At 38.8% G+C, this 24,327-nt stretch overlaps 1 protein-coding gene and 1 long non-coding RNA gene across 6 annotated transcripts in view; one reads left to right on the top strand and one right to left on the bottom strand.

The window, feature by feature from the left end:
• Positions 1–299: 299 nt before the first annotated feature.
• mllt10 (MLLT10 histone lysine methyltransferase DOT1L cofactor) overlaps positions 300–24,327 on the bottom strand; it is an 87,551-nt gene continuing 63,523 nt past the window's right edge. For 2 of the 4 annotated variants that reach the window (XM_057824239.1, XM_057824238.1), the window contains exons 13-19: positions 17,398–17,470; positions 11,987–12,177; positions 10,697–10,846; positions 10,527–10,573; positions 7,852–8,138; positions 5,698–5,782; positions 300–5,617 (exon numbers count right to left, since the gene is read on the bottom strand). In XM_057824239.1, the coding sequence (XP_057680222.1) occupies positions 5,603–5,617; positions 5,698–5,782; positions 7,852–8,138; positions 10,527–10,573; positions 10,697–10,846; positions 11,987–12,177; positions 17,398–17,470 (848 nt within the window). In that variant the 3' untranslated portion in view covers positions 300–5,602. Of the gene's footprint in view, positions 5,618–5,697; positions 5,783–7,851; positions 8,139–10,526; positions 10,574–10,696; positions 10,847–11,986; positions 12,178–17,397; positions 17,471–24,327 lie in introns of those variants that run through there. The other 2 variants (XM_057824241.1, XM_057824242.1) reach the window with 2 other exon arrangements.
• On the top strand, positions 10,433–15,752 carry LOC130908618 (uncharacterized). Of its 2 annotated transcripts, XR_009061625.1 has the most exons (4): positions 10,433–10,467; positions 10,665–10,710; positions 10,797–10,882; positions 15,293–15,752. It is a non-coding gene; the product is annotated as an uncharacterized LOC130908618 (long non-coding RNA). The 2 variants fall into 2 exon arrangements; XR_009061624.1 differs by having other exon boundaries at positions 10,451–10,710.

Here is a 24,327-nt window from a genome sequence, read left to right as displayed (position 1 = left end):
TGTACATGTATACATGCATATATTTTAACATTTTTACATACTGTATTTTTATTTATATATGACAGAAAACACAGACAAGACTGAAAAAGCAGTTTCTGCTCATAACTATCGCTTAATTGTATTTTTTTTTTGTTAGTCGCATTTTCCCCGATATTTTAGAGAAGCCAAACAAAGAAAAAAAAAAAAGTTTGAGGTTAAATTTTTTTTTTTCAATTGAAAAAAAAATTGCGATGGACTGAGGGCGTTTGCAAAGTTTGAAGCAGCATTTTTTTTCAATTATTTCAAATAAATTTGCACATTTCATACAATTCTCCTACAAAATGACTGATTTTAAAAACCATCACCTTGAAAAGACAAATACGCAAATCACTTAATCCAAAGTGTTTCTTTAATTTGTGATCTGAAATACAATGTCAATTCCCTGCACACCATAAATTTATCAATTGTACAAACGCATAAAAACATTTTGTGCACGGATGGGGAAAACAAATGGTGCCCTGGAGTAGAAAATGTCAAGAAAAACAGTGTGAAACCTTTAAAAAAAATAACCACACACACACAATGTCCCTGCACATATAAAAATAAATTAATACTTTGTGTGTTCAGTAAACCTTCAACCTTATCGTCTCCCCCCTTGAAAAATTACAACATACAAACTGAGGTTTCATTGGCTTTTCATCACACAACGCTTATGTACACCAACGGCCAATGAGGAAGAAGATTATTTACACTGAACGAGGTAAAAACAGACACGACCTCAAAAAACTTTTCAACTCTCAGTGCCATTGACGATGATAGACGTCCAATCATGTGGTTTCTTTTCATCCTTAAAGCGGTTAAAGTTCAGAATTTTTTACATTAGGGTTAATCTTCGAGTTAGCGTAGGTTTAACTGATTTCAACAAATTCCGTGCAGTTTGTTTGTTATTTATTTGCCATTTTGTCGAGTGACGTCAGACACTCGACCGTGTAGCATTTTTGCAGGCCATGCACGTCCATGCCATTGACGGCTATGCGCATCCAAATTTTACACTCATTTTAAATGGCAGAAAAACATGTGTGGCTGTGATTTTTGACTATACACTTATCATTACAGTGCATTGACATTCAACTGGCACCCAAGTCAGGCTATGCCATTAACGGCTATGCACGTCCAATTTTTTAAATTCATTTTGAATGGCAGAAAACCGCGTGGTTGTGATTTTGGACCATACACTTTACGTTACAGCACATTGACATTCGACTGGCAACCAAATAAGGCTATGCCATTGACGGCTATGAACGTCTAAATTTTCCATTCATTTTAAATGGCAGGAATGCAACATGGCAAAAAAAAAAAAAAAATGCCACATGGCAAAATCCATTTTGCACATGGCAAAAATGAAATGCCACATGTCAACATCCATTTTGCCACATGGCAAAAACAATACCACATGGCAAAAAGCATTTTTTACATGGCAAAAATGAAATGCCACATGGCAAAATCCATTTTGCCACATGGCAAAAAAATGCAACATTGCAAAAAAAAAAATAATAAAAAAAAATGCCACATGGAAAAATCCATTTTGCCACTTGGCAAAAAATGCCACATGGCAAAATGCATTTTTCACATGGCAAAAACTATATGCCACATTGCAAAATGCATTTTTTACATGGCAAAAATTAAATGCCACAGGCAAAAATGAAATGCCACATGGCAACATACATTTTGCCACATGGCCAAAAAATGCCACATGGCAAAAAAAAGTGCCCCACAGTAAAACCCATTTTGCCACATGGCAAAAAATGCCACATTGCAAGATCATTTTTGCCACATACTAAATACCACTTTTGGTTCTCGCTGTCTTTCGATTTTCATGCGTGCACATGTTTTGTATTGGCATGCTAAGGGACCATTGACTCGCGCTAGCTTAGCCACTCTGGAACCTTGAAACTAACAAAAAACTAAGAAACTGCATGGAATTTGTTGAAATCCACCGACTAATTAAACCTCCACTAACTTTTTGATTAAGCCTAATGTCAAAAATTCTGAACTTCCCCTTTAAGTGAGTCTCTAATAGACTTCCAATCCGTTTGAACTGGAAGGCCTAACAGCGAATGAACATTCGTATCGCCGTCAATGGAACAGATGTAGCTGCATACACCTTCAATCATTTGAAGCAACAACAAAAAAAAAAACCTCAAATCAAAATGTTTACAATAAATCAAAGTAGGAAAAAAAACAAACTTTACACAGTAGTAGAGGGTGATGTTAAATAGGAACATCTGTGGGCTTGGATGATAAAATCATCTGAAACCCATTACATGAACAAATAAATTAAGAAAAAATATGAAAGTTAGCTTTAGCAGATAACAGCACAGAAACATTTCCTGGTTTTAAGTGACATCAGAGAGTTTAGTAATCTGTTGCCTTGGCAACACAGCTTAATTGCCAGCAGCAGTAGGTGAGAGCAGAGTAAAAGACGGAGGAAAAAAATAGGAATATCAAATCAACGCTTGGCCTCAGGCACTTTGGGCGTGGACGCTGATTGGCCGGTCCCTACTCTTGCCGACTCGTGTCGGCCGTTTAGGTCCTGTGTGCTGAAGAGGTAGCTGTTCATTCGAAAGGGATGACCGCTTCCACGTGCCTTCCCATTTCATAGTAGTTTCTCTCGTCGACACGCGTCCCCTCTTAAGTTAGCTTTCTCGTGTCCGGCTTTGTGACCGAAAAGAAGGCTGATAGTGGAATTGCTGAGATAGCTTTGTCTTTTCGTAGACACTTCCAGAGAGATGACAGAAATCCATCCGCTACTGTAGAAAGTCTTTTTTTTTTAAATGGTATTTTTAACAAAACATAGTGTTGTGCCCTTTTTTGTTAGCAGCCTTGAATGCTAGCGCACGTGCTATCGTGCAGAGAGGCCCCTGAGAGAGTGACACAGCAGAAAGACCGGACTGGAGAACCTCCGTGAAGTTGGTAGACACAAATTTATAGATTAGTTTATGTCATTTGTTTGTTCTCCTATCGTTTTTGAGACATAAACAATTCTTTTATAGGTCAATCTGAGGTCAACCAGCCCCCCATTTGGATTAAAAATGGTGTCAATAGTTTGTACTGTAATCGTTTTTGAGATATTAATTTTGAGTGATGACGTCACGCAGCCCCCCATTTATTGCAAAATGGACACAAAGAGGTGCCATTTGTGCTAGTTGTCGGGACATCCCTGTTATTGAGTTGGTACGCTCCATCAGCCGCTGGAGTTAGGACACGGAAGGGCCGCGAGCTATGTCATTCCTCAAAATTAATATCACAAGCCCCTCATTTTGGTTGTGCTACGTTGAAGCTAGTTGTCGGGACACGCCTCTGTTATTGAGAGAGTTGGTACGCTCCGTCAGCCGTGGAAGTTAGATACGGAAAAGTTGCGAGTGACATCATCACTCGATATTAATATCACAAGCCGCCCATTTACTGCAAAATGGACCGGAAGGGGTGTCACAGCTAGTTGTTGGGACACCCTTTTGTTGTTGAGAGAGTTGGTACACCCAGTCAGCTGCTGGAGTTAGGAGTGACGTCATCACTAGAAATGAACATCAAAAGCCCTTCCGTTTACTGCAAAATGGACCGGAAGGAGTGCCATTTGTTTGTGCTGAATTTAAGTTAGTTGTTGGGACACCCCTCTGTTATGGAGAGAGTTGGTACGCTCCGTCAGCCGCTGGAGTTAGGAGATGGAAGGGCTGCAAGCTATGTCATCACTCGAAATTTAGATAAGCCTGCAATTTACTGCAAAATGGACCCAAAGGAGTGCCATTTGTTTGTGCTACGTTTGCGCTAGTTGTTGGGACATCCCTCTGTCACTGAAACAGTTGGTACGCTCCGTCAGCCGCCGGACAGAAGGGCTGCAAATGACGTCATCACTCTAAATTTATACCACAAGCCCACACTTTACTGTAAAATGGACCCGAGGGAGTGCCGTTTGTTTGTGCTATGTTTAAGCTAGTTGTTGGGAAACCCCTCTGTTATTGAGAGAGTTTGTATGCTCTGTCAGCGGACAGACAGAAGGGCTGCAAGTGACGTCATCACTCAAAATTTTAATCACAAGCCCCTCATTTAATGCAAAATGGATCTCAAAAGAAGTGTGATTTGTCCGTGCTACGTTTAAGCTAGGTGTTGGGAAACCCCTCTGTTATTGAGAGAATTGGTACGCTCCATCAGCTGCGGGAGTTGGACACGGAAAAGTGACGTCATCACTCGAAACTAATATCACAAGCCCCACCCGTTTACTGCAAAATGGACCGGAAGGGGTGACAAAGCTAGTTGTTGGGACACCCCTCTGTTATTGAGAGTGTTGGTATGCTCCGTCAACCGCGGAAGTTGGATACGGAAAAATTGCGAGTGACCTCATCACTCGAAATTAATATGACAAGCCCCAGTTTACTGCAGACTGGATCGGAAGGGGTGTTTGTTTATGCTATGTTTAAGCTAGTTGGTGGGAAACCCCTCTGTTATTGAGAGTTGGTACACTCTGTTTGCTGTGGGATTTGGACACAGAATGGCTGCGAGTGACAGTGTGACTCAAAGTTAATATCACAAGCCCCCCATTTACTGCAAAATGGACCAGAAGGGGTGGCAAAATTAGTCGGGACACCCCTCAGTTATTTGGAGTTGGATACGGAAAAGTTGGGAGTGACGTCATCACTCGAAATAATTATCACAAACCCCCCATTTACTGCAAAATGCACCGGAAGGGGTGCCAAAGCTAGTTGTTGGGACACCCCTCTATTACTGAGAGAGTTGGTACGCTCCATCAGTTGCGGAATTTAGGAGACGGAAGGCCTGCGAGTGATGTCATCACTTGAAATTAATATCACAAACCCCCCATTTACTGCATAATGGACTGGAAGGGGTGACAAAGCTAGTTGTTGGGACACCCCTCTTACTGAGAAAGTTGGTACGCTCCATCAGTCGCGGATGTTAGCAAGTGACGCCATGACTCAATATTAATATCTCAATATCTGTGAAATGATAGCAGTACAAAGGTGGCATAAACGAATGGAATGGCTCCATTTCGGGCCCGTTTTGCAATAAATGGTTGGCTGCGTTACGTGATCACTCGAAATTCATATTTCAAAAATGATAGCAGCACAAATGAAAACTTTTACAGCACAAACAATTGACATCATTTTTAATCAAAATGGGGTGGCTGGTTGACCTCAGATTGACCAATTAAAGAATTGTTAATATCTCAAAAACCATAGCAGCACAAACAAAAAAAAAAATTCAGCACAAATGAATGACAATTTTTTCAATAAATTTGCGTTTCATGGGAGGCCAACTTCAGAGGTGACTGGGGATGGGTGAGGCAGGAATTTAAAAAAAAGATGTAACTGTCCATTAATTGTAGGCATATTGAAATTTGACTCTTCTCTTGCGCGTACAAGAGCACCTGGAAGGGTTTGACGGCCAGCGATGAAGGAAATGTGGCCAGCAGCTGGTCCTGATGTTACCGCGTTACTTATACCGGTGTGGGCAAGATGTGATAAGGTGGCACGGGGAATGAATGATGTGATGGAAGTTGTCCGGATCAGAAAAATATTTCAAGACAGGATTCAGAGTCCGAGGAGTGAAGTCAATGCAAGTGCTCCTAGAAAGATGACAAAGACAGTGCCAAGATTTAATCGTTGGAATGGAGCGTAATAGTAACTAACTGTGTGGGTGTCATACTGCTGAGGGCTGTGATGTCAGCATCTGTTGGAGCTGATGCTGCTGAAGGAGCCTCTGCTGGTCTGCCAAGCTGAGCCGGACAGCACTATCAAAAAAAAAAAAAAAAAAAAGTTAGATTTTCATTAGAAATTGTTCTTAATGGAGCAAACTTGAACATTTTTCTTGAGTCCAGTGTTGTTTTTGGCCGTCCTTTTAAGTCTTTGAGATGATGATACTTATTAGTCTTAAGGCCGCTTCAAACTAGCGGCAACCCATTCGTTGTGAATGTGGGAGCGGACTTCTCGGCAAAAGTGAGCGATGGACGGCCAGCGATAGCCTAATGCTAATGTGAATGCTATGCCAACGGTACGAGTTACATTTAGTGTGTAGTGATCACTCAGCACGGATCTTTAAAGGCTAAACCAACATTGCATATTCTTTCTTGCCAAGATAAGAAGACAAATCTTAGCGTGTATGTCTCAAAACAAGCAATGGGGAGACTGGAGAGGACACAATTGGGTGAGTTGGGGGGCGTGCGCAGCAAGTCACATGAGTGACACAACCAGACACTGCTACTCTTCAGGCTTACTACACATAAAATGTCCCGTATTGTGAACATGTGACGAAAACTATTGCGCATTTTTGTCTTGTCAGACGAAAACTGGAATTTGTATCGTTTTGTATTAGTCTCCCAAAACACGTTTTTAGCTCATTATCATGTCGTCATTGTCATGAAATATTTTCATTATTGTCGTCGTTGATGAAAATATGGAGCCCGTAAAGGGACATACACAGAAATAAAATAAATTTAAGCAATCTAACCCTAACCAGAAACTATCTGGTAAAGATTGGCATTATATCGCATTTAAGCTAGCAGACTTTTGCTATGCAAGTTATGCAACAATTGGCTAACTTGCATAGCAAAATTCCACTAGCTTAAATGCTATATGTTGCTAATGTTTACAACAATTGGCTAACTTGCATAGCAAAATTCCACTAGCTTAAATGCTATATGTTGCTAATGTTTACAACAATTGGTTAACTTGCATAGCAAAATTCCACTAGCTTAAGTGCTATATGTTGCTAATGTTTACAACAATTGGCTAACTTGCATAGCAAAATTCCGCTGGCTTAAATGCTAGATAATGCTAATGTTTACAACAATTGGCTAACCTGCATAGCAAAATTCCGCTTGCTTAAATGCTAGATAATGCGAATGTTTACTACAATTGGCTAACTTGCATAGCAAGTGGTTTACTGTTGCACTGTTGCAATTGGCTAACTCGCATAGCAAAATTTCACTAGCTTTAATGCTATATAATGCTAATTTTTACAACAATAGGCTAACTTGCATAGAAAAATTCCACTAGCTTAAATGCTATATGTTGCTAATGTTTACAACAATTGGCTAACTTGCATAGCAAAATTCCGCTAGCTTAAATGCTACATAATGCAAATGCTTACTACAATTGGCTAACTTGCATCGCAATTGGTTTACTGTTGCATTGTTGCAATTGGCTAACTCGCATAGCAAAAGTCTGCTAGCTTAACTGCTATATAATGTTATTGTTTGCAACAATTGGCTAACTTGCATAGCAAAAGTCCACTAGCTCAAACGCTATACAATGATAATGTTTTACAACAATTGGCTTACTTGCATAGCAAAAGTCCACTAGCTTAAATGCTATATAATGCTAATGTTTACAACCATTGGCTAACTTGCATCGCAAAATTCCGCTAGTTTAAATGCTATATAATGCTAATTTTACAACAATTGGCTAACTTGCATGGCAAAATTCCGCTAGCTTAAATGCTATATAATGCTAATTTTGCAACAATTGGCTAACTTGCATGGCAAAATTCCGCTAGCTTAAGTGCTATCTAATGCTTATGTTTACAACAATTGGCCAATTTGCATAGCAAAAGTTCGCTAGCTTTAATGCTATATAATGCTAATGTTTACCAGATTGTTTCTAGCGCACACGAGAAACTATCTGGTACGCACCAGATTGTTTCTGGTCGCAGCCAACTTGTCAACAATATTAAATCCAAAAAGAATGTTTGTTCTCTCTCTGTTGGTTTGTCTGAGTAACCAAGTAATGCTTTGATTAATGTAGAGGGAACCGGCTGGAATGCACATACAACCTTAAGTCAACATCAACAACCATACGCTACCTGTTATTGACGGGTAAGGTGACGGCTCCCGTCGCGTGCGGGCTTCCGGTCACTGCCGGCGTCTGGATGACTCCGTTCAGACCGCCGCCGATACCCCCCATGCCGAGCGTACCGCCGGCTCCAAAGGTGCCCATCAGTCCTGACATACCGCCTAACCCGGCTGGGGAGGTCCCCGCGGCGATGACGCCGTTCAGCTGTGGCTGAGGTGGACTTTGGGAAAGAGAGGGGGGTGTCGACAGGGAAGAGGTGGAGCCACTACTGCTGTGACCACCACATGACACGCTGTCCTAGAAGGAAAACAAATATTGAATGAACTAACACATGACAGCACCTCTGTTGGTGACATCATTGATGGTATGTCCACAAGAATTTTGAAAACTGCACGCACCAAATCTAAAATGACCCAGAGCCGCTCTAACACATAACAAAGAAATGTTCCACGCTTCGGGCCCCCACACGTTTAAAAGGGCGCCAATACAAATGTTCTTTTTAAAAAAATTTTTTTTTAATCTCAAGTAGAGTTTTTCAAACACCCAGCTTTATCCTCCTTTGACTACAAAGATGTTTCCTAGTCTTTAACTTTGTACTACCATCACCCCTGTTGAAACGCTAGGGTATCTAGATTTTTATCATAAACAGTTACCAATGCCAATACTTGAAAAACTAATAACCTTATTGATAACAATGTTGTTACCAATGACAGCAGTTGAAAAACTTTAATAACCACACTGCTAACAATGTCCTGACATTTAGACATGTAGGTTTATTTTACTGTGTGGCAACATCATGGTCGCACAATATATCTGCAGCAAATCGAGGGTACCATTACTCGCCATACATTTGTCGCTTATGACTAGTGCTGAGACGATTAATCGATTAACACGAGTATTTGATGAGAAAAAGAAGATTTGAATGAAATTTTGCTGCTTCGAGTATTCGTTTAATTAAAGTGGCGTTGTAATGGTTTATTTTGGAAGTGCTTGCATTTAGTTTTGATTTGGGTGAATACACTACACTCTGGTCTGCCTCATTTCACTTGGCTGAATCCAACTGCTCCCTGTTAAGACCAACATAAGCTAGGTTTTTGTTTTGAGCTAATGTGTTTTTTTCAATGCATTTGTAATTTAGTGTATAGGTACATTTAGCTGTTTTTGTGGGAATATATGTCTATAACATTTGTTAAGAGCATTGTAAAAAAAAAAAAAAAAAAAAAAAAAGTTAGCTTTTTTATAGCATTTAAGCTAGCGTACGTTTGTTCTTTTGATGTACATAGATCCTCATACTGTTTGAGGCTCAGCTCAGGTATTTTAATTTTTCATGTTCCTTATCCGATTACTCGATTATTCGAACTAACTAGTTCATCGATTGATTGTCTACTAAAATAATCGATAGCTGTAGCCCTACTTATGACATTAAACAGTTAATGAAAATGAATACATCCTCTGGTGGTGAGCACACATCACTGCGACTAAAAGCAAGAATTATCCACAACAAAGACAAAAAAAAAAAGTAAATTATTAATAATTTTGTACAAAAGGCTAAGTGACAGAGATAGGATCAAAGACGTATGAGCCAAAATAAAAGCTCTCATTTGCGAATGACAAATGTACTTATGCAATAACAGTCATAACTGTACATGCATAAAATAATACGCTTTATGACAAAGGCGTAGGTTTGGTCCACATTGGTAGGGACGCTATAACACCATAACCTGCATGTACACTTTTTGCTGGGGACGTGACATTAATAGGACCAAACAGAGTGGGTACATTTCTCAAAAAAAGCTGGTTCTTATGTAGAAATGAAAAAAGTTACAGTAAAATTATTTTAATGGGAGAAAGTCATTTTTCAAAACGCTTGCTTCATATAAAGGAAATTTAGAGTGGTTGTTATTTTTTTGGGGGGTGTGGGGTTTTAAAAAAATATGCATCAGCTGCAAATAAAAATATTTTTTTAAATGATGTAGAAAATACATTTTCATTAGGAAATAAATACACAAAATGCACTGTTGAATTAACGTTAAAAGTAGAAAAAGTACAGGAAGACACGTCACTAAACAGCTTTCTACTAGAGTTTTACAGTTAGCAAGTTCACAGTTTAATGTTATGCTAACTCTGATGCAGGTCGGACTTTCAGTTGCAAAATTAGTGGTGTGTTCCCCACCTTCACAACATTGACGTCTTTTTACATTACTTAAAATAGCTGCTGCTGGCAGAAAAAAACCTTCTAATATCCCTCCTCTTCAAAGGGGGCGGAGGAGGCGGCATGTTGACGTGTATTTCTGTGGGGATTGTGTGAATGTGATGGTTCTCGTCATCAGCCAATCAAACGTGCATTTGAAGGGGGGGAAAAATGGACCAGCACATTCAGCAAGTGAAAAGGGGTAAATGTAAATCTGAACATAATGTCGGGTCAATTCGATCCTTACAACTTATGGGACGCAATCTAAATTACCTATATAAATTAACTCACTATATAATGCAAATGAGGTTGCTTAAAAGTTGGTGGTGTAAAGTCCCTACCGTCCCTATGAAAACCTACGCCCTTGCTTTATGACAACATTCTCACACCGCTGCTTTGTAACATGGCTATGTCTGGGAATCGTACTGTGGTAAAGTAAGCGTCTCATATACAGTATATTGTTAAAAACACCAAATATTGATTGATTGATTTACCTGAGCTGCCACAGGTAAAGATGAGTCAGTGCTTCCTCCCTTTATATCTGCAACACAATGTTATCAGAATCCATGAATGAAACCAGAGAGCAGATGTTCTGTTCATTCAGATTTTTTTCTTAATCTTGTCTTATCAAGCTCCGTATGTGTGTGTACGTGTGGATTTGTACCGGAGGAGGTTGAGGTGGGTGTGAAAGGCACTGATAGCTGAGCGCTAAGAAGCTGCAGTCGCTCTCTTTTCATGCTGAGCGTTTTAATCTGCTCCTCCAGCCTCCTGTTCTCCTCTTGCAGCTGATGGAGAGACTTCAGCATGCCCACCACTGAGAACGAATACGAGAGCAAACAGACATTTGACGGTAAGCAGCCGGATCGTCCGGGTTTACGTTTTTACGGCGGGCAGAGCCTTCAAACTGGCACCGGTGACGGTAAAATAACGCCACGCTGCGCAGACTTGACATATCAACTCTAGAGGGAGGTCAGAGGCCAAGCTGCCTGACTCAGGGGTGGGACTTGCCAAATAAGAACTTAAATCTGAATGAGCCAGATCAAGCTTGACCTAGTGTTTTTTTGGCATGCGTTTGAGTTTTAGTCATTTCTAAATTTGTTAGTCTAGTTTTAGTCAATAAATACTCAATAAGGTTTAGTCAGTAAAGGTAAATATACTGTATGTTGTAGTTTTAGTTTTAAAAAAAAAAAGGAAAAAAAGGATTTTCACCTATTTAGGTTCAACATTTAGAGTACATACTTAATTTTTCCAATACTGGTAGTCCCCAGGTTACGAACGAGGTCCATTCCTATGCTGGCGACATAACTTTTCCGCGTAAGTCGGACTAAACCTTTGAGGAACCCCAAAACAACTATCCAAAAAGTCCAAAAGTATTGTACTGGTTGATAAAGTGACACTCTGATTAAGGCGGAAGTAGTCGCCGACAAATGTCAGGTAAATAAAACAACCTAAAACAATTGTCTATGATAAAAGGGGAAAAAAGCTAAAGCTAAAATACAATACTTTTGGACTTTTTGGACAGTTATTTTGGGGTACTTCAAAGATTAATTCCAATTTACGCTGAAATTTGGTTTATGTCGCCAGCGTAGGAACGGAACTAGTGTCCGTGTGACGCATTTTATCAGCTGATGGATGAAGGCGGGAGACATGTCCTTCATCCAAGAGCTGGTAAAGATACATTACACCAACACCAGTAATTCTCTGATGAAGGGGGAAGTAGTCGGCGAAACATGTCAGGTCAATAAAACAACCTAAAACAATTGTCTGTGATAAAAAAATTTAAAAAATACACAATACTTTTGGACTTTTTGGATAGTTATTTTGGGATACTTCAAAGGTTAATTCTGACTTACGCGGAAATTCGATTTAAATAAAGGGAGGACAAAAAAATATTTTTGTTATTGTCTTCGTTGACAAAAACAAGACTGGGGTCCCAGAATTGATGGCTTCTTACCATCTCCTTGCGCGCCCTGCTGCAGCAGGAAGCTCTGTCCCTCGTTCCACTGTCTCTCCAGGAGCTGCTCGATGGTGGTGGCCACCGGGGGCAGCGTCTCGCCGCCTCCCCCGGCCCCTAGCAACCCCAACCCCGGTCCTGGCAACGACCCTGACGAGTCGTAGCGGATCTGCAGGCCGCCAATTGGCGAGCTGAATAGAGGGAGAGCCGGAGAATGCGAGCGTGGATAGAGAAGGAGCGATTGAGAGGTCAATAGGGAGATTAACGACTAAACATAAATGTCAGACAAACATAGACACTGCCGGCTATAAAACTACATCAATTTGCTGTTACAGTGCCCTCTAATGAACAGGGGCCAGGCTTTGCTCTGTGTGGGTGGGTTGAGAGAGAGGGAGACAGGGCAGGAGAACCAGGACATATGATGGAATTGAACTATGTTGACCAGTTGAATATCAGTGTATTTAAAATAGAGATGGACCGATATGCGTTTTTCAGGACCGATACAGATTATTAGTAGTTAGAGGGCTCCATAACAGACTTTTGGAGCAGATATTCATTTGCAGTAAAAAATGTAAAAATTGGCGTTTAAAAAATTGAATAACACAAACACTGAACTTCACTTAAATGCCTAAATCAGTGTTTTTCAACCAGTGTATCGTTTTTTTTTTTACGTCGTCGAGCGGAGTTGCAGTAGGAAGGAAGGAGTAGGTATAAGGTTGCGGTCGTGTGCAGATGAGCGCTCTATTGCCCGTGTCGCGTTCAAGAACTGCTCGGATATCTAGCCGTTAGCCACCTTGCTGTCCACGACTTCTACTGTACATCATTTGATGAGACTCTTCAAGTGTCGATATACACGAAAGTGTCCTTTCCAAGCCATATGTGACAACCGTCAATCCTCCTCCTGTGTTTTACGGCTGATGGCTAGAAATCCGAGCAGTTCTTGAACGTGACACGAGCAACTATAAAACAGCGCTATGGTCCCAAGCAAGCTTAAACGTCATCTCCAAACGAAACACCCGTCGCTTCAAAACAGGTGGCTGGACTATTATGTTAGCCTTCGTAAAAAAACTGAGTTTTGAGAAAAACTACAAAGGTTAATGAGAAAGCTCTCAAAGACAGTTACATTATTGCTGAACTTGTTGCTAAAGCCAAAAAGTCCTACACGAAGGCAGACATTAATACTACAGTGGTATGAAAAAGTATCTGAACCTTTTAGAATTTCTCACATTTCTGCATAAAATCCCGATCAAATGTGATCTGATGTTTGTCAAAATCCCAGAGATGAAAATACAGTGTCTGCTTTAACTAAAATCACCCAAACATTTATAGGTTTTTATATTTTAATTAGGATAGCATGCAAACAATGACAGATGGGGGGAAAATAAGTAAGTGAACCCCATGCTTACGGAGACAAAGAGCAATCAATACCAATTTTTACTTTTGGGAAAGGATACAAAACAATCTCTAAAAGTCCGGATGTTCATCAATCGACAGTCAGAGAAGTTGTCTAGAAATGGAGGGAGTTTGGCATTGTCACTTCTCTCCCAAGGAGTGTCCGTCCACCAAAGATGAGACCAAGAGTTCAGCGCAGAATACTCAGAGTGGTAAAAAAAAAAAAAAGAACCCTAGAGTGACTGCTAAAGACTTAGAGAAATCACTAACACAGTCCAATATCTCTGTGCACACATCAACTATATGTAAAACTATGGCCAAGAATGGTGTTCATGGGAGGACTCCACTGGTGTCGAAAAAACAACAACATTGTTGCTTGTTTAATGTTTGCAAAAAGGCACTTGGACACTCTACAGAAGTTTTGGCAAAATATTTTGTGGACTGATGAAACCAAAGTTTTATTTTTTTGGGACTAACAACGTCATGTGTGGAGCAGAGGTTGCGCTAGACATTTTCGTTGTCTGTCATTTTGACTGACAGGGTCATAAAAATCCGGTCATAGTCTATTTTTACCCGTCACTTAAATTTTTAAAATGATAATGATGACATATTCAATAGTATTTAGTTTTCATTCATTTTTAATTAATATTGTAACGCTTGCTTGGCGGCGAAAAATTAGACACGGAAGTCGTGGTATTTTTCTCCCTTTTTACTCTGCTTACCGCCAACAACACCGCCCCCAAAGAAAAGGAGGCAACGATATAGACCCCAATCACCAACGTCACACAATGATCTTAATTGTGGTTGTCAGCCCAAAATCTTCTAAATATATATTAAATGCATCTTACCAGATATAAAAAGACTACAACATAGTCTGTGGTGATCATTTGGTGCCCAGACTTCTTGTCGAATTACAGCAGTCCATCTCGCTCTCATCTTCGCGTCTCTCAGAATACGGTAGAACTTCAAGTCTCTCCGTCTATCTTCTCTGTTACAGCAACCAACCGCCACACACGCCTTCACCATTTCGATTATTAATATTAACGAGCAGAAAAACACGCCGTAATAGGAGGCATGTACGTAGTGGTAATGTATAAACATGACGGGCTGACACACAATATGGCGGCTCCGGTCAGGGGGGCGGAGTTGTGACGTCATGTGATTGGAGTCTATACACAGGCGGCAATCTTGTCCATCAATTGGATGACGCGCTAGCACACCGGGTGCACCAATAAGAACCTCGCGTTGATGTGTCAATCACGGTGCCGCCGCCAGACCCCGGTTACGCTACAATATTCTGATAGAATAGCCAACGACGTCATGCATTAAGAGAGACAATAGCTAATTAATATGCTAACTCGCCACCCTGTGGTCTGGGGTGTGAATTGCAACCTGTCAAAATGACTGACGGACTTCAGTTTTTTCCGTCACCGTTTTAAAAAAACGGTCAACGACGGAAAATTTCCGGTTAACGCGACCCCTGGTGTGGAGGAAAAATGGAACAGTGAAGCATGGTGGAGGGAGCATCATGATTTGGGGCTGTTTTGCTACCTCAGAGCCTGGACAACTTGCGATCCTTAATGGAAGAATGAATTCAAAAGTTTATCAGGATGTTTTGCATGTTTTCCATGACTGGCTATATATTTCAATCTACCTGCTTTCTATTCCTCTTGTGCTTATCTCCTTTGCTGATTTCAATTATTATTATTAGTAGTAGTTTTTGTTTTATTTTTATTTTTGTTTTATTTTTATTTATTTATTTTTATTCTATTTGTGATTAAATGCGGTCTTTTGTCTTGGTTTTTACGTTGTATTGATTTAAATGTGATTTTTATGATCTTCATGTGATGTAAAGCACTTTGAATTGCGTTGTGTTGAATTGTGCTATATAAATAAATTTGCCTTGCCTTGCAGAAAAACCTAAAACGAGGATGGATGCTGCAACAAGACACTGATCCAAAACACAGAAGTAAATCAACTTCAGAATGGTTTCAGAAGAACAAAATACATGTTCTGGAGTGGCCAAATCAAATTCTAGACTTGAACCCCATTGAGATACTGTGGCATGACCTAAAGACAGCGATTCATGCCAGACATACCAGGAATCTTACTGAACTATAGCAGTTTTGTAGAAAAGAATGGGCCAAGATTAGTCCTGATCGATGTGCCGGACTGACCTGCAGCTACAGGAAGCGTCTGGGGGACAAAATATTAGATGTGATGGTTCACTTACTTATTTTTCCCCAATGTCATTGTTTGCATGCTATCCTCATTAAAATATGAAAACCAATAAATGTTTGGGTGGTTTCAGTTGAAGCAGACACTGTTTTTTCATCTGTGTGATTTTGACAAAGATCAGATCACATTTGATGGTGATTTTATGCAGAAATGTGAGAAATATCAAAAGGTTCAGATACTTTTTCATACCACTGTATTTGCCAGCAAAGCCACTGTCGGCGAGATGTTCGGCCCAAATGTGGTTAAAGACATTGCTAAAGTCCCTGTCTGATAATTCTGAGCTTTTCAAGCCTAACTGCTATAAGAAAAACAGAGCGACTGGGAGCTGCTGAAGATGATTCCTGCCAGGCTATCGGCATTGTGTTCATCTAAACAGGTTCAAGTTTCAAACTCAGTAAGTATTGAGATATTATTTCATAATTAAATATACTGCACAGAAAGTCATTTTGGAAAATTTTTGGTCTGTGGTGTGCCGTGAAATTATGTTTACTGAATCACACAAATAGAAAATAATAGCTTTAGAAGTGCCTGAATTTCCTCAACTCAGAAACATCTCTTATCAAATTGAATAAAAGGTTAAATAAATAGCTCTCTGAAATTCATTGGTAGAGTAGTCATTCCTTAACCCAGAAGTTTTGGAAAAATAAATTATTCCTAAACAAAAGTGTAATCTGCAACATGGAAGCATTTGCATGGTTGAGCACCAACAGGTTATTCCACAACGGCCAAGGAGGAGTTGGGAACTGGACTCGGAAGTGAAGGTTAATTGCAGAATAGTGTCTTCATTTGCTTCTGCTAAATGTCATTCCCTAACCCAGAAGTTGAGGGTTCGATTCTCCGCCCTGATGACCACGTCTAAGTATCCTTCAGCAAGATACTAAACCCCACGTTGCTCTTTGTGTTGCATCAACAGTAGGTAGATGAGAATATAGCGTGAAGCGCTTTGAAGGCCTTAAAAAGCCGCAGTACAAGTGGAACTCCATTTACCATTTAACCAATCAGAGGACAGGGTGAGTACTAGTGCAGGAGAGGGAGGCACGGCTGCATCTGAGCCGGAATAACCCAGATGTTTTCATATCGGCCGGTCGGATAATTTTTTTTTTTTTTTTAAACGCCGATACACCTCGAATTTCCAAATATCGGCGCCGATAATCAGCCTGGTCGATAACCCGTCTATCTCTAGTGTGGTTATGCGCATATACATCCTTCCTAACACACTCTTTAAGTTCCTCTATCAGAGCATGAGTCAACAAAATAATTCATAAACATTTCTAAGTGTTATTTAAAACTGTCAAACATTCTACAAAAACTTCACATATACACAAATTGTTTTGATAAAATACTAAAATGTCAATACCACAGACCTTCAACTGTTATCGTCCATCCAACAAAAATATAAAGCAAAAAATAAAAAGACTCCAGTCATTCATATTCCCATCTCGACTGAAGCTTTCAAACATCCCCAAAAGGAGGAAAATGAAGAAAAATCAAGTCATTGTGTGATTGAAATAAGAAAAATGCAACCGCGGAAGAAGGATGGTTAGCAGCTTCAAAAACACAGGTTATCGTTGGCTGACAGAGCGAGAACTGCCTGTAGGCGTGTAGGAGCTAAATGGGAGTGTGTGTGTGTGTGTGTGTTTGTGCGTGCAAAAGGAAGAAAGAGGAGATGGGGGGCCAGCAGAGGGAAAAGCAGAGAGGGGGATGGGTGACGTTGGGGGTCAGTTTGGAATGTAAATGGGGATGAATGGAAGGAGAGCATCTGTGTGTGTGTGTATACTTACCGCGGCGTGGTCTTGGGAGAAGCCCTTATCGAGAAACCCTGCACACCGACGCTGCTGTCTCCGGCCTCCGGATCTATGTGCGCAAATACACACACACAATATATATATATTTTCCATTATAATGTGCATAAATTAAAAAAATACAAACAGAAAAACAATATTTAGAAAACACAAACTCTCATGAAAACAAACAGCCAGACTTGCTTTGTCGATTCGCCACTAGTTAATTGTTAACTGTAAAAGATGAGGCATTTTTTTGTTTTCCTGTTGTCACGGTAACAAAGAAGCAAAAGCTACACATGGTGCTTCTTAATGAAAATTTTGGCTCATTCCAGATTTGGAGGGCATTTGGATATCAAAATTGTGGAAAAATAAGCATTCGCGTTTCGGATTTTCTGCCACCGTATTAATACGTTTTAAAAAAACAACATTTATTATTGGCTTGATTATCTCAGTTTACAGATCGATAGTAACTTTTTTTCTTTTTTTAAACAATACTTGGAATACTAATCGCAGTAATGGGGTTGAAAACCCGTAGTGATATTATCCTAATCTCAAAATAGATTTTGCCACGTCAAAAAAAAAGATGCCACATGGCAAAATCCATGTTGCCACATGGCAAAAAAATGCCACATGACAAAATCTATTTTGCCACTTGGCAAAAAAAGATGCCACATGGTTGCCATGTGGCATTTTTTTTGCTATGTGGCATTTCGTTGCCCATAGTAATGGGGTTGAAAACCCGTTGTCATACTATCTTAATCTCAAAATAGATTTTGCCACATGTCAAAAAAAAAAGATGCCACATGGCAAAATCCATGTTGCCACATGGCAAAAAAATGCCACATGGCAAAATCCATGTTGCCACATGGCAAAAAAAATGCCACATGACAAAATCTATTTTGCCACTTGGCAAAAAAAGATGCCACATGATTGCCATGTGGCATTTTTTTGTCAAGTGGCATTTTCTTGCCCATAGTAATGGGGTTGAAAACCCGTAGTAATATTATCTTAATCTCAAAATAGATTTTGCCACATGTCAAAAAAAAGATGCCACATGGCAAAATCCATATTGCCACATAGCAAAAAAAATGCCACATGGCAAAAAAAGATGCTACGTGGTTGCCATGTGGCTTTTTTTGTGCCATGTGGCATTTCGTTGCCCACAGTAATGGGGTTGAAAACCCTTAGTAATATTATCTTAATCTCAAAATAGATTTTGCCACATGTCAAAAAAAAGATGCCACATGGCAAAATCCATGTTGCCACATGGCAAAAAAATGCCACATGACAAAATCTATTTTGCAATGTGGCATTTCGTTGCCCACAGTAATGGGGTTGAAACCCCGTAGTAATATCTTAATCTCAAAATAGATTTTGCCACATGTCAAAAAAAAAAAAGATGCCACATGGCAAAATCCATGTTGCCACATGGCAAAAATATGCCACATGGCAAAATCTATTTTGCCACATGTCAAAAAAAAGATGCCACCTGGCAAAATCCATTTTGCCACATGGCAAATATCACTTTTGGTTCTCGCTGTTTTTCCATTTTGTTTTTTAGATTTAGTCTCAGGACAAGTACATTTACTCAAAAACTGCATGTGGATGATTTAAAACTTGAAGGGTGGGATGAAAAATGTCCTCCAATTCTGAAATTTAACTTGCAAACCATGCTTTATTAAACGTACACAAATATAGAGCAGATTCAGTTCGGCCAGTTGCTATAAAAATTTTTAGTAGGCGACATATTGTTCCATAAATTATTGCCGATATGCGATATTTTTGTTGTTGTTGTTGTTGTTTTTTTTGACCAATTCAACCACTAACGTAGGGACAATACATCCAAATAAAGCACCCTTTCAAATGCAACAAATTGTTATTCTTAAACAAAACACAAACTATATTAAAAATAATCAATATTTAAAACAAAAAAAACCCACACACAATGAAAAGCGAGTCCCTTGAAAGCTAGCATATTTTTGTTCTCTGCCAATTAGAGCCTATCAAAAGTATTTATTTGATCCAAAATGACTGCCATATTGTCCTGCAAAGTGCACATGTTAGCAAATTTGAAGCCAAATTATGCATTGCCAATTAGATTTATCATAATGGGTGTCATTTTAAAGTTATTCTTAGTGTACAGTCTGAAGTACGTGAGATTAACTCCAGAAATCTTTATTTACATGGTGAACATGGCATGCTTTTATTTTAGAAATGTTCACCGGAAATACGTTTGCTAGCTAACCGTATGCATTACACTCCATTAAAAAAAAAATGCATGTGGTGTCAGTAAGTTTTATTCTTTTTTTTTTTTTTTGTTTGGAAATGATTTCATGTAAGAAGGTCACCTTTTAATCGCAAAATTTGCACTTTAGAGAAGACTGCCAATGTGTTAAAGCAGATTAAAGTGGTTGGTACATTGCCTTTTTTCTAGGGCTGTCAAAATTATCGCGTTAACCGTCGGTAATTAATTTTTTGAATTAATCACGTTAAAATATTTGACGCATTTAACGCACATGCCCCACTCAAACAGATTAAAATGACAGCACAGTGTAACGTTCACTTGTTACTTGTGTTTTTCGGTGTTTTGTCGCCCTTTGCTGGCGCTTGGGTGCGACTGATTTTATGGGTTTCAACACCCCATGACCATTGTGTAATTATTGACATCAACAATGGCGACCTACTAGTTTATTTTTTGATTGAAAATTTTACAAATTCTATTAAAACGAAAACATTAAGAGAGGTTTTAATATAACATTTCTATAACTTGTATTAACATTTATCTTTTAAGAACTACAAGTCTTTCTATCCATGGATCGCTTTAACAGAATGTTAATAATGTTAATGCCATCTTGTTGATTTATTGTTATAATAAACAAATACAGTACTTATGTACCGTATATTGAAAGTATATATCCGTCTTGTGTCTTATCTCTTCATTCCAACAATAATTTACAGAAAAATATAGCATATTTTATCGATGGTTTGAATTGTGCTTAATTACGATTCATTAATTTTTAAGCTGCAATTAACTCGATTAAAAATTTTAATCGTTTGACAGCCCTACTTTTTTCCAATAGCCTCAATGTAGCAAAATTTTACAATGATTAATATAGATGTCTTTCCTTATTTTGTATGTCTGAACTTTTTACGGCGTGTTGATGACCGATAAACATCTGTGAAAGCAACTGGAGTCTCATTTGCCATCAACACACACGCGCACCGTGCGATTAAATTGACTTATTGCATATCGCGACAAGCTTTGATTCAATATAATTTTCAATCAAAACGATGTGTGAATTTAAGCCTTTTTGTGTTAATGTCAGCAGAGAGAACGACATCATCATCATCTAAATGCAAAACCCACTGCAAAACTCAGTTTCTCTTTGTTACAATTACACATGACGCTTCATTGAAAAGCCCCACTCTTTCCCCTGTGTGTCCAGTGGGCCTCGCCCGCTCACCCTCTTATGTATCCGCCCGATTCTGGGCCGCTGGCCAGACGCTTCTTTTCATTTCCCCCAGAGAGAGTAATGAATCACACATGCGCACACACGCTAACGCACACTTTTGCATTTACATGCTTGCACTAAACTCCCCTCTACTTAAGACAGTCAATCTAAGCATTTACCCTAGTGGGTCAGCGGCATAGTTCTTGGCTCAACTTTTTGTTCGAACGTGCAATCCCTTCGCAACCCTTTGCATCCTGTCGCCTCCCACCGCACGCACACAAAAAGCGGCGAGAGACAGCTGCCAAAGTAAACGTGCGCGCTAACACACACACACAAATGACGGGATGATGAACCCGTACCGCACAGAAACACACACACGTTCATAATGGGAAAATAATGAATACTAGTTTAACTGATTCATATACAGTTTATACATTTTGAATACTGCCAAAATAGGTAAAAGTAGCTTTGGGAAAAAAATGCACAATAATGATTTGATGATAAAAAGACAAAACAATCAACACTAATGTGCTACTACTGTACATCAACTATTTTTTTTTTATTAGGCCTATTTCTGGTCTTTTGATTATCTACCAAATATTGAAAATTTCATATATTTGCATTTTTAGTTACCCTTGTAGATATACAATTCAGTGGGGAGATCGCTGGACATTGATATAATTTTTCAGTGAGCCCTCGTTTTTCGCGGTGAATGGGGACCGCCCCATCTCCGCAAAGTAGAGGCGACGCTTATCCCCTTAATGCCTGCAACATGAAGCAATTGTCAGAGAATCCCAAAACTTAAAAAATAAGGTCCTAGTTGTACTTTTTTCAAATTTGTAGAAAAAGAAAAATCAAAATGAATATGTGTAATAAGCGCTCTAATATCTATAACCCTAGTTAAATCCAGATTTTTTTCCCCTCATAGAACCTGCAGCTGCATGTGTTGACTTGCATCCATCATTTTTTTTTTTTTCCCCCAATTTCAAAATTCTAAATTAGTCTCAAAATAATGAAACTCTGACTGTATCAAATGTGATACACTAGGCTAGAAGGGTTAATTACATTTACAAAAAAAAAAAACAACAATTTTTTGTTTTGTTTTTGGAGGGGTGTTCAATGTATTTATTCAGATTTAACAGCATTGGAAAGAGATACATATAAATTACATATCTACATACATATTTTTTCCACAAAGTATAATTTAAAAAAATACTATATGTATATTTTTATAGGTGGTTTTAAGCACTGCAAATGTAATAATTATATATAAAAAGAAAACAATTATTTGTATATGTAGACATGTATATATCTTAACATTTTTAAAATAAATGGGTGCCTCATATTTGCATACTGCTATAATTGTGCTTCATAGTATGAACCAAAATCATAAGTATAATATGAACCCCAAAATTGCTGGAATCTGTGCTTAAAATAGGATGTTTTGTACAAGGATTCTATTTTTTGGTTTTTAATAATTATCTGCATAAAAAGACTTTCCATTAGGGCTGCAGCTATCGAATATTTTAGCAAACGAGTATTCGACTGAAAATTCTATCGAGTAATCGGATAAAACATTTTTTGTATTAGGTAAAGCGCAATTATGAATATACATGACAAAACAAACATTTAATCTAATATTGAACCATTTTCAGTCAATCAATGTCTTTATTTTCGATATACATTGTTGAAAACAGCCATCTCAGATGTGACTCAGATGTGACTACATAAATAAAAGACTAATTCACTGCTTTCACGCAAAAAACATCCAGATCTCATAAAATATACAGTATATATATACAGTATATATATTTATTACCTAAAAATGTCATTACACTTGATACACATCACTTAAAAGTTAGGTGTTTTTCCCATGTGTTTCAATTGAATTTCCATTTGTGTCAAGCTATTTTCAAGTTCTAGTTAAGTTTTAAGTTAGTCTGAAGTCCTGATAGGATTTGGAATTTTTTCATTCATTCAATTTGTTCAAAGTAAATGTATGATAATGGAGCAGATTAGGCACCAGTGCCACTTAAGTGTTTTATCCATCAATGACTAATGAGCTAAAATTGACTGTTAGCTTTATTATGTTTTTATTTTACACCATCATCACTCTACAGCGCTATGTTTTTACGGATTAAATAAAACCTGTATGTAAGACACGTTAGCCACGCATTGACAGTAGTCATAATTAATAGAAACGTAACCCTCCGTAGTGCTAACTTTACTTGAGCAAGTGACAGTAATGTGCGCTGAGAAGTCTGCCGCTTTAAGATGGTGGTGTTTACTAACGCCGCCGAGTTTGTCATTTCGCATCTAGTTCTATATACATGTGATATCTATGAGACGCATCAGACGCTACCTGCTACCAAGGTAGCATCTTGTGGGTGTAGTTTTTGGCAACGCCGGCATAGTTTGTAGCGGCTGTCAGCTGCAGTCAGGTATGATTGCTTCTTCCTCTACTCTAAAATTAAACTAATAGCTTCCAAAAACAATACATATCTTTTATTTTCATTAACATATATTAGACCCCCTGAGGGCCCTTTAAAAATCTTGGGGTCCGAGGCAATTGCTAATGGAAAAACACACATTTTCAAAAACTCAAATATAGGGCCCTAAAAGGCAAAATTGATTTACGGGGTTATTTTCACATTTTTTTCTCGCTTTTCAATGCATTACGCATAGATACGACAACTCATTTCGGAATTATTATAAACAACTGGACATAAAAGTAGAGCAGAATTTTGTCAACTAGGATTTTTTTTTTAAAAGGGCAAATTTACTGGTCACAGAAATGAGAAGATGAAAAATTTGCTTTTTCAACAGTCTGATGCATTTTTTTTACCCATTTAGCCCATTTCTGGTGTCGTGGGTGTGTGTAAATTTGAAGTTTATATACATTGTAGTGTGTACAGCATTTTGAACATATTGTTAAAAAAATATATCTACAAAGGTGGAAGATTTATGTATGCGTAGGCCTGTCGCAATAAATTTTAGTAGGTGATATATTGTCTCAAATTATTGCCGATATGCGATATTATTGTCCATTTTTATTAACCAATTCAAGTACTAATGTAGTGTTCCACTTTTGTCATGCATGTGGTGTCTGTAATGATTTTTGAAGTGTCACCTTTTAACCGCAATTTTGCATTTTGGAGAAGACAATACATGGCAATCCTCCAAAATGTCGCGATGCAAATTTTTTCCAATATCGTTCAGCTCTTCAAGAAAGCACAACGAACCACATGCATGACTGGAAGTGTGTAAAACTTACTCCTTCAGAAAAACTGTCAATGTTTTCATTTGATTGTTCCTGAGCAGGAGGGTGCTGTGTGTGTGTGTTTGGGAGGGGGCATGTTCACCAGAGCTGGCAGGGAGGAGCCTGAAAATTTCACCAGCATTGACCCCTGACCTTTCCGCAAGTGGGTGGTGACAATCCATTATCCCCCTCCGATTCACTCACACGTGATTGTGT

This window comes from Corythoichthys intestinalis, chromosome 20 (genome assembly GCF_030265065.1).
Source record: "Corythoichthys intestinalis isolate RoL2023-P3 chromosome 20, ASM3026506v1, whole genome shotgun sequence".
In the NCBI taxonomy this organism is placed as follows: Eukaryota; Metazoa; Chordata; class Actinopteri; order Syngnathiformes; family Syngnathidae; genus Corythoichthys; species Corythoichthys intestinalis.
This window is presented reverse-complemented; position numbering and strand designations above follow the sequence as displayed.